This window comes from Rhincodon typus, chromosome 8 (genome assembly GCF_021869965.1).
Source record: "Rhincodon typus isolate 14 chromosome 8, sRhiTyp1.1, whole genome shotgun sequence".
Taxonomy (NCBI): domain Eukaryota; kingdom Metazoa; phylum Chordata; class Chondrichthyes; order Orectolobiformes; family Rhincodontidae; genus Rhincodon; species Rhincodon typus.
The window spans coordinates 47,565,010-47,578,674 of NC_063339.1; the positions used below are offsets into that span (position 1 = coordinate 47,565,010).

Genomic DNA, 13,665 nt, shown 5'->3' on the forward strand with positions numbered 1-13,665 from the left:
TGACAAGATGTTATAGTTTGCTGGTTGCAGGAAAGGAGTAACAGTCCTTTAGACAGAATTCTGAATTGGTATGGCAGTAAGGACAGGTAATGTGTGTAAAATGATCCTTGTGGCTGCAATTACAACGATTGTCAATTAGGCAGGTGATGATGTAAAATAGCAATGCATTTATGAATGTGAGCTTGTATTTGTGAAGTGTCACACCTGCCACTTTGTTAAAAGCTTGTTTTCTTTTATTTTCCTCGTACTAAGTGCACTGTGAAGGGAAATTCCTGGCTGGCAGCATTTGGCCTGATGCACGATTGGGTTTTAAATATGGAATCGATAGGTCCTGGCAGTGCTAAGTACTTTCACTGCATAGAGATATGGTACATATGAAACAAAGCGAACTGTATAAACTTGCGTGATAAAGTACTAGAGCTGACCCTCCATTAAACTCCTCTAAAATTATGCTTAGCCAATTTTTAGTATAATTAATGAACTCAATGGGTAGCAGTTACATTTACTGTACCCTTTGCCACACTGACACAATAACTGTTAATGTAGTGACCTCATTCAGAGTTTGTGTGTCTGACTACACATTAGAAAGCAGTATGTTCAAATTACCTTGAAGCCAGTTTCCTTCAGCAGACAAGTTCAAAGGGTTGCAGACATTTTCCTATTAGATCCCAAATATTGAGTAATTTGGTTTTTGGTTGCCCTTCTCCCCAAAGACAGTCACCTTTTTTTTAACCTCATCGTTTGGCCATATTTCATTGTGAACCAGTAGACAATCAAACTGTAGAGGACATCAGAGCTAAAACTGAACCCATCTTCACCCAGTGTTTAATGTATTGGTGCACTCCTGTATGAATTGATGTGCAGTTATTAGCAACTACAGCTTGTAGCTTTATAGCATCTTTAACATTGATAATGCCTTGGACATTTTACAAACAAAATTTGACACCTTGCCACATAAGGAAATAGTTATGATAGGTAAACAAAAGCGTGGTTACACAAATAGGTTTTAAAAGTATTTTTTATGATGAAAGGCGGAGAATTTTATGAAGGAAATTCCACAGCTTAGGGCTCAGGCTGCTCAAAACATGACCAATGATGCTCTCTCAATCAAAATTAGGGGTGTGCAAGAGACCAGTATGTTTTCACTTTATTAATCGAGGATTCTATAAAGAACAGACTCATTTGGTATGAAACCTGTAATCTTATTGGTCGACGCAACACTGAACTGACAACTTTACCTGTGAAGCACTTGATGATATTTGAACATGTAACAGAAGCATCAGAAGATTCTGTGTTCAACTTGTATTGTTATACCTTTGAATTGTAATGTTAATTGTTCCCTTGCTTAAGGATATTCCGATATATTACTGAATGGCTTTATCAAAATCCAGCTATGTCCAACAAGAAATCAGGTAAGTATTGAGCAAATTTATAAATGAGATTTTGATTTATTAAAAGCTTTTGAATAATGTTGTAACTGTTTTGACCATATACTACATTGAAATATAGTTTCCTACTTGTCACAGCATTTCAATCTCAATATGAAGCTGATTCTCAATACCCTGGACAATATGCGACCAATTTTATGGTTCACTTAATCTGGCTTTGTATTGTATAGGCAGTCCCTGGGTTATAAATGGGTTCATTCTTGAGTCTGTTCACAAATTGATTTGTATGCAAGTCTGAACAAAAAGCAGGACATAAAGTTGCTGCTCAAAAGTACAGGAAACGTTCATATGCTGGACATATGTAAATTTGAGAGCCCTGTACAGCCAACTATTATAATATCATATTACAATGTCCAACTCTAATGCATTTAGTTTTGCAATGTACTTTATTGTTCTCCAATGCTTTAATTAAATAAAATTAAATCAAATATCACAAATAACTTTGTAACAGATTGGCCAGATTTGCCAGTATCACTCAAATTAAAATCATACAAAACAGAAATCTAATTTACCTAGTAGTAAGATACAGAATTATGCATAATAGGTTAACAATTATTAAACATTAATACTAAACTAATAGAAATTTCAGGTTATAGCAATTTTAAAATGTTTGTGGTGATACTAGAAGGCAATGATTTACAGTTCCTATGTTTTCAGTACATAGTCAGAGATTCAGATTAATAACTTCAATAGCAGCATAAGTATATTGTGATTCAAAACCATTAGAAATATTTTGCAGACTAGCATCCTTGTCTGCCTATACTGTATCCTCACAATTAACACTGCACAGAGTTCCATTGCATGATACACTTAAGTGCAATTAATGGGAAAGCACTTTGTTCAGATTGAAATACCAGATAGATTTACTCAGTATGAAACATTTCTGGTGTGAAATACGTAATTGGTTCATTGCCCATTGTAAATATTTAACTCATGATTAACCGGTTACTAAACACATGACGCAAACAATTATACAAGAATAACTCAATGCCCTCGAGATAATAAGATTCAAATTAAGAATGCTAAATTGCATTTGGAAAGATGGGAGGTTTAGAAATTACTGTTTTTAAAATACCCGTTTGATTCTTAACGACAATTGATTTTTTAAAATTCTTATCGGAGCAGAAATCCATCTTTCAGATCATCATCATCTTCCACATAAAAACTTGCTGTTCCTGTGTAATGTGCTTGTCCTGATACTTCCACTATAACAGCTTTAAAGTCGCCACACTTAGTTTCCTGGGTGGGGTGGAGGGGAGAAAATAAAACTATTTCTATCAGTCCTTTTTTATAATATTGCTCATGGTTGGCAGGTAATACACAGCAGTTACCATATAAATAGAACAGGGCAGGTGTTGCTGTATTTTGTGTTATACACAAGCATTTAATGTCATGTGGACTCTAATTCTCATAACTATCAAAAATCCTTTGGTTTTGACTAGTTTTTAATATTTCTTAATAGTTAGTTACTTGTCCAAATTAATTCAAAACTGTTTTGTTTTTAAAAGAAATAATGGTAGTTTTGTGCTTCTGAGCTGAATAGTCTACTTACAATTCTTTAGCTTTTTAATATATAATTCATGGGAGGTGGACTAAGTCAGAACTTATCTCCCACCCCTAGCTGCCCTGATGAAAATGCCTTCTTGAACACCCCTGGGGCACAGGAAAGGGAGTTCCAGGATTTTCAGTCAGGGACAATGAAGGACCATTGATATAGTTCCAAGTCACAGTGGTGAGTGGCTTTAGAGGGCAACTTGCAGGTGGTGGTGCTGCCATTCACCTGCAGCCCTTGAGCTTCTTAGTGGCAGAGGTTGCACAGTTGGAAGGTGCTTTCAAAGTAATTTTGAGTTACTGTAGTGCATCCTGTAGATGATATACCCTGCTACCACTGTACATCAGTGGTGAAGGAGTGAATATTAAAGATTGGTTGATTGGGCACCATTTGTTAATGCCTCTCTCCTCAGGTGTTGTCCCTCTCTTTTTAATCTGCCACCATCACCTCTTTCCTGAAAAAAAAAAACAACCTTTAATCCTTTGTTCTACCATCCATCTCCAAACCCCTTTCTTCAGGCCCTTTTTGTTTCCATTCAGAAATGCTTTCACGCACAACAGAATTTTTTTTATTTCCCCCATTACCTGTGTCATTTTTAACCTGTATCCACCACTACTAAATGCTCGTGTTTTCCAGTTAAATTGCCACATTAACGTGGAAAGCCCATTAAGGCCAGTGCAATAAACCAAAAGTGAGGGAAAGGAGGGAGGGGCAAAATCAAAATGCACATATATTGAACCAATTTCAATAAAGAGGGATATTGGAGACAGTCAAATTCTGCTGCATCCCCATTGCAGTGCCCTGACCAATGACAATCAATAAGGCTGAGTGTTAAGATTGACAGCTGTTTCTGCATTTCCTTGCCAATTATGGCACAAACAATCTCCAACCTCTCTCATGTTGTATAAAATGTGTCTCTTTATTCCAGCTTGCTTCTTGTGAGCTAATTCTGATGAGTGTAAAATGGAAAGCTTCAAGAAATGAACTTTCTCTCTTGTCCTAAGGCTATGCTATGTTATTCTAATAATGCAGACAGAATCTTACAGTGAAGCACACCATACACACTAAATTAATAGGAAAAAGAATTTTGCTTTTTTTTTAATCCAAATGCATTTCTGGGCTATATATGAGATATCAATTTAGACAGAATATCACCTTTAAGTGGTGCAGTGGAAAGACACACGTTTTTAAACTGGAGCTCAGTATAATGGTGACTAAATGCTGATTAAATTTGAAGGTTAGTTTTTTAAAAAAAACAGATATTTGAATTGTCTCTCAACTAATATTCCAAAAGTTAATACTGATAATGATTCTGGGTAGTGCAATGGAAAACTTTTAACCTGCTTGCAGAGTACACAGAGGACAGGGAATGAGACTAGCTCTGGGTGCCACACAGATGGAAACTGCATTTTGTTTAATACTTGAAAAATTGGATCAGTCTGTAAAATGTTTGTATACTTCCTTTACTGTTGATATTTGGAACCATAAACTTTGAGGAATGTTTAAAATAATTTCAGAAATCAGAAGGATTAATTAGAAGAAAAATTCGCAAGCAATTAAAAATGGAATTTCCAATAAACATTATTTTCTGAAGCTCAAGTTAATTTCTACATTTTGTGGTGAATACCATATTGCTATAATTTCCAAATACAGTTGGTATAGATTATTGGCTCTTCATAATGATAGAAAAGATAAATACAGCTAAGCATTATGGCTTGGGTCAAAATAGCTGTATTGGGTTTCAAAAAGCAACATTATTTATGTCAATTACCTCTACAGCTTTTGCTGTGAACAGTGAGCTTGTTGGACCGCTCTGAAACGTCCTCATTTGATTCAGGGGTATCAATCCTTTGTGGTACTGCAGCGCAACACGAGCTGTCACACCCGAGCCGCAAGGACTTCTGTCAACCTATTAAAGATACACAATAAATGTTTGAACTGTTTTTTATTAATGAATTATATTTGATTGGGGTTTGGTTAGCTCAGTTGATTGGACAGCTGGGTTTGCAACGCAGAGTGATGCCAACAGCATGGGTTCAATTCCTGTACTGGCTGAGGTTACTATGAAGAATTCTTCTTCTCCAGCTCTTCCCTTGCCTTAGATTAAACCACTACTGAGAGAGAAGTCCTATGGTCTAGTAAGATTGCAACTTTTTATTTGATTTCAGCCATCCAACCTGTTGATTTTCCTCAGCTAAAATGATGGAGAGGTTATTTTGATTTTGTAAATATTAAAAAGTATTTAATGTTAGAAAACATTGCAAAGATAGGGGTGGAAGTTCCAACTATCGTCACTATTGTTTAGGTAGTACGCAGCTCATTTTTAAATCATAGCTCTTAATTTTTCAAGAGTTACCCCAATGCATGTGAAAATTTGCCCTATAATGGATTTTCCTGGTGCTGCCCTCAGTGAGGAAAAGTTCAACTGATAGCAAGAAAATGAGACATTTCCAAAATTATCACATTTCAAGAGAGCTCATCAATTCAATTTATACAGAAAAGCAAGAACATTTTGAATAAGCCTGGGAGGATACTTTCTTTTCCCTTTATTGCACAAAGCATGTGATGTACAATTTGATTAATAAACTTCAATTGTAAACTGATATTCTGAAAAATAAGAGATAACAAGGTATAAGAGCTAGATGAACACAGTAGGCCAAGCAGCATCAGAGGAGCAGGAAAGCTGACATTTCGGGTCTGGACCCTTCTTCAGAAATCCATTTCTGTGTTCATTCAACTCTACACTTTGCTTTCTCAGATTCTCCAGCATTGGTAGTTCCTACTATCTCATTCCTAAAAATAAACAAGTTTGAGAATTTCAAGACCAAGATTCAAAGATTTTTTTTATGCCACCTTATACTAGTTCGGCTAACTGAAATTACTGAAAATCATAATGTTTACTTTAATAAATTTTACTCAGTTATTTTATCTACCTGAGCATCTGCAAAAACACAGATATTTGCCGTTGGCTCTTCTGAAAATGCATCTTTTCCATCAGTTAATATAGTCCCATACAGGAAAGCAAGTTCTTCAGTGTCAGGGTGGTGGAGCTTAACCTGTAAAAAAGAAAGTTACTCAGCAAGGTTTGATATTAATGTATTGGATCAACCTTAATAGTTATTAATAGCTGAAAGTCTATTTTAAGTCAATTATTCTAAAATGTAATTGCTCCTCAGAATCTCAATTTGACTAACAAGGATTAATCAAACTACTATTTGACATGAAAATAGTTAAACTGATAAACAATCAACCTGACTGTAGGAAACTGGGTGTTCTTCACAAAGGGCAACAGTGAATTCTGAGCAAACCATTTGGTGGGTAATGCCCACAGTATAAAACACTTTTGCACATGTTAGCTTACTGGATCAGAAGTAAACTAATCAAAGCCAAATACCTGTCCCCTGTAATACATATAACAAAGAAGAAAGATAGGTGATTTATTTTCTTAATTTTGGATTCTCCACCCACCCTGGATATGGAGGAGGAAAACAGCTGTTGGGGGTTGGAAATATTTCCCTCCAGAACTGACCTGCCAAAGATATAATCTGTTTACAGTATTGCTTGGTGTAGAGGAGTTATTTTATTTGGTGGTCCTCTACATGTTACTGATGGACACATGTTCCAGTCAGTTGTGAAATGGAATGAACTTGTAGAGAGCTGCTGAATTTTCACAAAAAATACATATCAGCAATAAACTCCACCATCCATTTTACAGGATTTTGTTTGGAATTTGGTTTTCCTTGAATCTCAAAAGCACCAAGAAGTATGTTGTAACCTGTGATTTGATACAGTACAAAATAGATGTCGAGTTCTAGAGATGTTCGAACAACAGCTTGTACAAAGAGAGGCTACTGGCAACCAATACCTGGATCTCCCTTATTAGCACAAAAGGTATGTGATTATAAATGAAAGAGTATGTCGTAGAGTTAGATTTGGATGCCAATTTGGAAGGGTGAAGGCTTGTCCCAATTAAATTCCAGATGCTCGTCTTCGTTTAACATGAAAGACATCAATACTGATGCAGGAGTGTCATAGAGAAGTAAACCTTTACAGGTTGCAAAGGTTTATCAGATGTTAGCAAATTATTGTCAGGATTTTGCATGCTAATTAATGCAAGGGAACACTGACTAATCTATTGACTAGGCCAAAAAGGAGATCAGTGTAGATAAGTTAAAAATAGCAGTTTGAGAAAACTGTTCTGAAATGATACACTGACCTTGAATTATTAATACCAACTTTATTTTTACATCTGCTGTGGCTTCAACTTTTATTAATCAGGAGACTGAAAATAATTGGCAGTGAGAGGGTGGGGTGGGATGTCACTGACAGGGGAGAGCAGGGGCAAAAAAGGGTGGCACGGTGGCTCAGTGATTAGTACTGCTACCTCACAGCACCAGGGACCCAGGTTCAATTCCACCCTTGAGCGACTGTCTGTGTGGAACATTCTCCCCGTGTCTGCATGGGTTTCCTCTGGGTGCTCCGGTTTACTCCCACGGTCCAAAGATGTGTAGGTTAGGTGGATTGACCATGCTAAATTGCTCATAGTGTCCAGGGGTGTGTAAGGTAGGTGTATGAGCCATGGGAAATGCGGGGTTACAAGGAAAAGGTACAGGGGTCGGTCAGGGCAGGATGCTCTTTGGTAGGACAGTGTGGACTTGTTGGGCCAATTGGCCTGTTTCCACCTTGTAGGGAGCCTATGATTCGATGAATTAACCCTGATGCAAATAGTGTGACTCACCTCAAACGTGTAAATACCTTCTCTCTTAAGGCTTTATGGGATATTCAGGAAATATTTTAACCAAATCTTGGGTTATTATCCCAGGTTTGTAAGGTTGCCTGCCTAGCAAGTTATGCCAACTCCAAAACCAGGTGATAGGTCTGCAGCTGTCAGATCTTCACGCTGAGTTTCCACAACTTTTTTATCTGGGGAGGCTGAATATAAACAGCAGGTTTAAATCTTGTCCAAATGTTCATTAATATCAAAGGTTTTGCCCCTCAGTTAGGTTTGTAAGGTATAATTTCAGTAAAATTGTTGTCGGGAGCGCACAATGGTATTGTTTAATTTGTTGCACACAACTGGTTGACAAAGGAGGGATCTATTCCTAATCAAAAGAGCAGTATGGTCACATTTCCAGATGAAATTTGCATACCTTCCTAGCCTCGGGGGGAAAATGAGGGGACAAAAAGTATTTGAAGTCAGAATACAGAAAGGTGAAATACTGAGCAGTCAAAACAATATTTGGCTCATTTACATACATGTGTTTTCACAGTATTAGTGACAGCTACTGCTGCATCTACAAGATCCCGGGTCCTGGAGGAACAAACGTCTAAACCAAAATGATCTGCGCTCACAAGTGCATAAAAAGCACCTCCATATGCAATATCCACTGCAATCTTCCCATATCCTTGTACATCAACAGTAACATCTGAAAGAGATGAGTAAACTGGTATTGTATGCTGTTTGAATACACAGGTACAAAACTCTGAAACTGTCCCACCAGTAAATGCAAAATGTGTGGCTAACGGCATGGAGATCTACAATAAAAAAGGCACATCGGCCCATTGAGTCTGTGCTGGTCATAAAAACAGCACCTAACTATACTAGAGATAGTAGGAACTGCCGATGCTGGAGAATCTGAGACAACAAGGTGTAGAGCTGGATGAACACAGCAGGCCAAGCAGCACTGGGCCGAAACGTCAGCTTTCCCGCTCCTCTGATGCTGCTTGGCCTGCTGTGTTCATCCAGCTCTACACCGTGTTGTCTCTCTCTCACCTAACTATACTAATCCAGTTTTCTAGCACTTAGCCCGTAGCATCATATGATTTGGCTTTGCAAGTGCACATCTAAACACTTAAATGTTATGATGTGCTGAAAATGTTTCTCAGCACCTTCAGCTAGCTATTTTCTGGGTCTGTAAATTGTTAAGGTGCAAAGCTGGCTTTAAGTAGAGAGATATGCTCTTCCTGTTGGATGTGGGGCATTAGGGAGAGTTTCCATGTTACTGACAATTATGACTGTGGGAAGTTTGTTTGATTGCAAATCCTATAGGATTGCATGGATTGGTTGGAGCGGCAGTTAATGACAATGAGGAATTTAGAGGAGGTAGGGGGTATGATGGATGGCAGTTGCAGGGACGGAGATAAACCAAAGATACAGTCAGGTAGATGGGTGGCCTCCAGGAAAGGTAAGGGAGGGAGGCAGATAGTACAGGAGTCTCCTGTGGCTATCCCCATCTCAAATAAGTATGCTGTTTTGGAAAATGTAGAGGGTGATGGACTCTCAGGGGAATGGAGCGCTGACAGCCAGGTTACTGGTACTGAGACTGGCTCTAATGTAACGAGGGGTGTGTCAGGTTCCAAGCGATCGATCGTGATAGCGGACTCTCTAGTGGGAGGCACAAACAGATGATTCTGTGGCCAACAGCGAGACATCAGAATGGTGTGTTGCCTTCCTGGAGCCAAGATCAAAGCTATTTTGGAGCAGGTGCAGATTACTCTCAAAGGGGAAAGGGACCAGCAGGAGGTCATTGTGCACATTGGAATTAACGATATAGGAAGAGAAAAGCATGAGATTCTGAGGAGAAAACATAGAAAGTTAGGCAGGAATTTAAAAAGTAGGTCTTTCAGGGTAGTAGTAATATCTGGATTAGTCCCAGTGCCACGACCTACTGAGGGTAGGAATAAGAGGATAGAGCAGGTGAATGCATGGCTGACCAGCTGATACAGGGGAGAAGGATTCACATTTTTGGATCACTGGAATCTCTTCTAGGTAGAAGTGAACTGTATAAGAAGGAAACCATGGGCAACATGGTAGCTTATGGCTAGCACTATTGTCTTACAGTAACAGGGACCTGGGTTTAATTCCAGCCTTAGGTAACTGCCTGTGTGGAGTTTATATGTTCTCCCTGTGTCTATGCGGGTTTCGTCTGGGTGCTCCGGTTTCCTCCCACAGTCTAATGATTGCAGGTTAGGTGGATTGGCCATGCTAAATTGCCCATAAAGTCCAGGGATGTGTAAATTAAGTGATTAGCCTCTGGAAATACAGGGTTGATGGGGATGGGGATGGGTCTGTGTGGGATGCCGAACGGACGGTTGGTGTGGACTTGTTGAGTTGAATGGCTTATTTCTGCACTGTGGGGATTCTATGATCCTATGACAGATTGCACCTGAGTTGGAAGGTGACTAATATACTGGCAGGGAGATTTGCTACAGCTGCTCGAGAGGATTTAAACTAGTAAGGGGTGGAGGGGATGGATATAGTTGGGAAAAGGAGTAAGTCAGGCAGGCAGACAGAAAAAGAGTAGACTGTGACGTAGGAATGATAAATTTAAACTGCATTTACTTTGATACAAGAGACCTAATAGCTAAGGCAGATGAACTCAGGGCATAGTTGGGAACATGGGACTGGGATATCATAGCAATTACAAATACGTAGCTCACGGATGGACAGGACTGGCAGCTTAACATTACAGGATACAGATGCTCTAGGAAGGATTGAGAGGAGGGGGAGTGTCATTTTTGATTAAGGGTAACATTATGGCTGTGTTTAGGGAGGATATTCCTGGGAATACATCCGGCGGTTTGTTTCGGTGGAACTGAGAAATAAGAAAGGGATGATCACCTTATTGGGATTGTACTACAGACCCCCAAACAGTCAGCGGGAAATTGGGAACAAATTTGTAAGGAGATCGCAGTTATCTGTAAGAATGGCGGTTATGGTAGGAGATTTTAACTTTCTAAACAGACTGGGACTGCCATAGTGTTAAGGGCTTGGATGGACAGGAATTTGAGTGTGTACAAGAAAATTTTCTGATTCAGTATGTGAATTTACGTACTCTTGGGAACTAAGGCAGGGCAGATGATTGTGGTGTCAATGGGGGAGCACCCTGGGGCCAGTGACCATAATTCTACTTGGTTTTAAATAGTGATGGAAGAGGATAGACCGGATCTAAAAGTTAAAGTTTGAAATTGGAGGAAGAACAATTTTGACAGTATTAGGCAAGGACTTTCAAAAGTTGATGGGGGCAGATGTTTGCAGGTAAAAGGATGACCGGAAAATGACAAGCCTTCAAAAATGAAATTACGCAAGACCGGAGACAATATGTTCCTGTTAGGGAGAAAAGCAAGGCAGGTAGGTGCAGGGAATGCTAGAGAAATTGAGGTTTTGGTCGAGAATAAGAAGGAAGCATATCAGGTATAGCCAGCAGAAATCGAATGATTCCCTAGAAAAGTATACACCGGCTGCCTTTATACTTGAGGGAAATCGGGAGGGCAAAAAGGGGAGATGAGATAGCTTTGGCAAACAGGGTTAAGGAGAACCCAAAGGAATTATACAAATACATTAAGGTCAAATGGGTAACTAGGGAGAGAAATAGGGCCCCTTAAAGATTAGCAAGGCCATCTCTATGTAGAATCGCAGGAGATGGAGTAGATACTAAATGAGTATTTCACATCAGGGTTTATTGTGGAGAAGGATATAGAAGATAGAGAACATGGATAAATAAATAGCGACATCATGAAAAATGTCCTTTTTGCAGAAGCAGTGGTGCTGGATGTATTAAATGTATAACGGTGGATAGATCCCTGGGACCTGATCACGTGTATCCTAGAACTCTGTGGGAAGCTAGGGAAGTGATTGCGGGGCTGGGGGTTGGCTAATATGGTGCCACTATTTAAGAAAGGTGGTAAGGAAAAGCCAGGGAACTATAAACTGGTGAGCCTGATATCAGTGGTGGGCAAGTTGTTGGAGGGAATCCTGAGGGGCAGGATTTCCATGTATTTGGAAAGGCAAGGACTGATTAGGGATAGTCAACATGGCTTTGTGTGGGAAATCATGTCTCACTAACTTGATTTTTTTGAAGTAACAAAGAGGATTGATTAGGGCAGAGCGGTGGACGTGATCTATATGGACTTCGACAAGGTTCCTCGTGGTCGACTGGTTAGCAGGGTTAGATCACATGGAATACAGGGAGAACTAGCCATTTGGATACGGAATTTTGTAATCTCTGACCCAGCATCTGAAGTTCTTGTTATCTCGGTGCTGAGTCCATTGCTTTTTGTGATTTGTAAGTGAACATAGGAAGTAGGGTTAGTATGCTTGCAGATGACACCAAAATTGGAGGTGTAGTGGCCAGTGAAGAGTACAATGGGACCTTGATCAGATGGGCCAATAGGCTGAGGAGTGGCAGATGGAATTTAATTAAAATGAATGTGAAGTACTGCATTTTGGAAAGTGAAATCAGGGCAGGACTTATACACTTAATGGTAAGGACCTGAGGAGTACTGCTGAACAAAGAGACCTTAATAGTTCATAGTTCCTTGAAAATGAAGTCACAGGGAGATAGGATAGTGAAGATGATGTTTGGCATGCTTGCTTTATTGGTCAGTGCATTGAGTATAGGAATTAGGAGGTCATGTTATTGGCTGTATAGGACACTGGTTAGGCCACTACTGGAATACTGCATGCAATTCTGGTCTCTTTAGGAAGGATGTTGTGAAATTGAATCACAGAATCCCTACAATGTGGAAACAGGCCCTTTGGCCCAGCAAGTCCACACCAACTCTCAGACCATCCCGCCCAGACCCATCGCCCTGTAACCTACCTAATCTACACATCCCTGAACACTATGGGCAGTTCAGCATGGCCAATCCACCTGGCCTGCACATCTTTGGACCGTGGGAGGAAACCGGAGCACCCGGAGGAAACCCACGCAGACACAGGGAGAATGTGCAAACTCCATACAGACAGTGGCCCGAGGGTGGAATCGAACCCGGGTCCCTGGTGCTGTGAGGCAGCAGTGCTGCCTCAATTGAAAGGGTTCAGAAAAGGTTTAAGAATGTTGCCAGGGTTGGAGGATTTAAGCTATAGGGAAAGGCTGAATAGAGTAGGACTACTTTCCCTGGATCGCTGGAGGCTGAGGGGTAACCTTATAGAGGTTTATAAAATCATAAGGTGTATGGATAGGGTAAACAGACAAGGTCTTTTTCCCAGGCTGGTAGAGTTGAAAATTAGAGGGCATAGGTTTAAAGTGAGGGGGGTAAGATTTAAAAAGGATCTAAGAGTCAACTTTTTCATGCAGAGGGTGCTGCATGTATAGAATGAGTTGCTAGAGGAAGTGGTACGTTTACAACATTTAAAAGGCGTCTGGATGGATATGTTATCATTAAAGGTTTAGATGAATTTGGGCCACATGCTGGTAAATGGAACTAGATTAATTTAGGATATCTGCTTTGCATTGACGAGTTGGACCAACGCATTTGCTTCCTTGGTGTCTATCCCTGTGACTCTATAACAGTGCCAACTGGACGATCTCGTTAAAATCAGAGATAGTAGGAACTGCAGATGCTGGAGAATCTGAGATAACAAGGTGTAGAGCTGGATGAACACAGCAGGCCAAGCAGCATCATAGGAGCAGGAAGGTTGACATTTCCTGCCTAGACCCTTCATCAGAAATGGGGGAGGGGAACGGGGTTCTGAAATAAATAGGGAGAGAGGGGGAGGCGGATAGAGGAGAAGATAGGTGGAGAGGAAACAGACAGGTCAAAGAGGTGGGGATGGAGCCAGTAAAGGTGAGTGTAGGTGGGGAGTTAGGGAGGGGATAGGTCAGTCCAGGGAGGACGGACAGGTCAAGGGGGCGGGATGAGGATAGTAGGTAGGAGATGGGG

The 13,665-nt window shown here is 40.1% G+C and overlaps 1 protein-coding gene across 2 annotated transcripts in view; it reads right to left on the bottom strand.

Moving 5' to 3' along the window:
• Positions 1–1,815: 1,815 nt before the first annotated feature.
• LOC109931773 (trans-L-3-hydroxyproline dehydratase) overlaps positions 1,816–13,665 on the bottom strand; it is a 13,421-nt gene continuing 1,571 nt past the window's right edge. Inside the window, exons 2-5 of one of the 2 annotated variants that reach the window (XM_020531036.2) lie at positions 8,257–8,426; positions 5,934–6,056; positions 4,772–4,909; positions 1,816–2,687 (exon numbers count right to left, since the gene is read on the bottom strand). In XM_020531036.2, the coding sequence (XP_020386625.1) occupies positions 2,562–2,687; positions 4,772–4,909; positions 5,934–6,056; positions 8,257–8,426 (557 nt within the window). In that variant the 3' untranslated portion in view covers positions 1,816–2,561. Of the gene's footprint in view, positions 3,455–4,771; positions 4,910–5,933; positions 6,057–8,256; positions 8,427–13,665 lie in introns of both variants that reach the window. The other variant, XM_048599839.1, reaches the window with a different exon arrangement.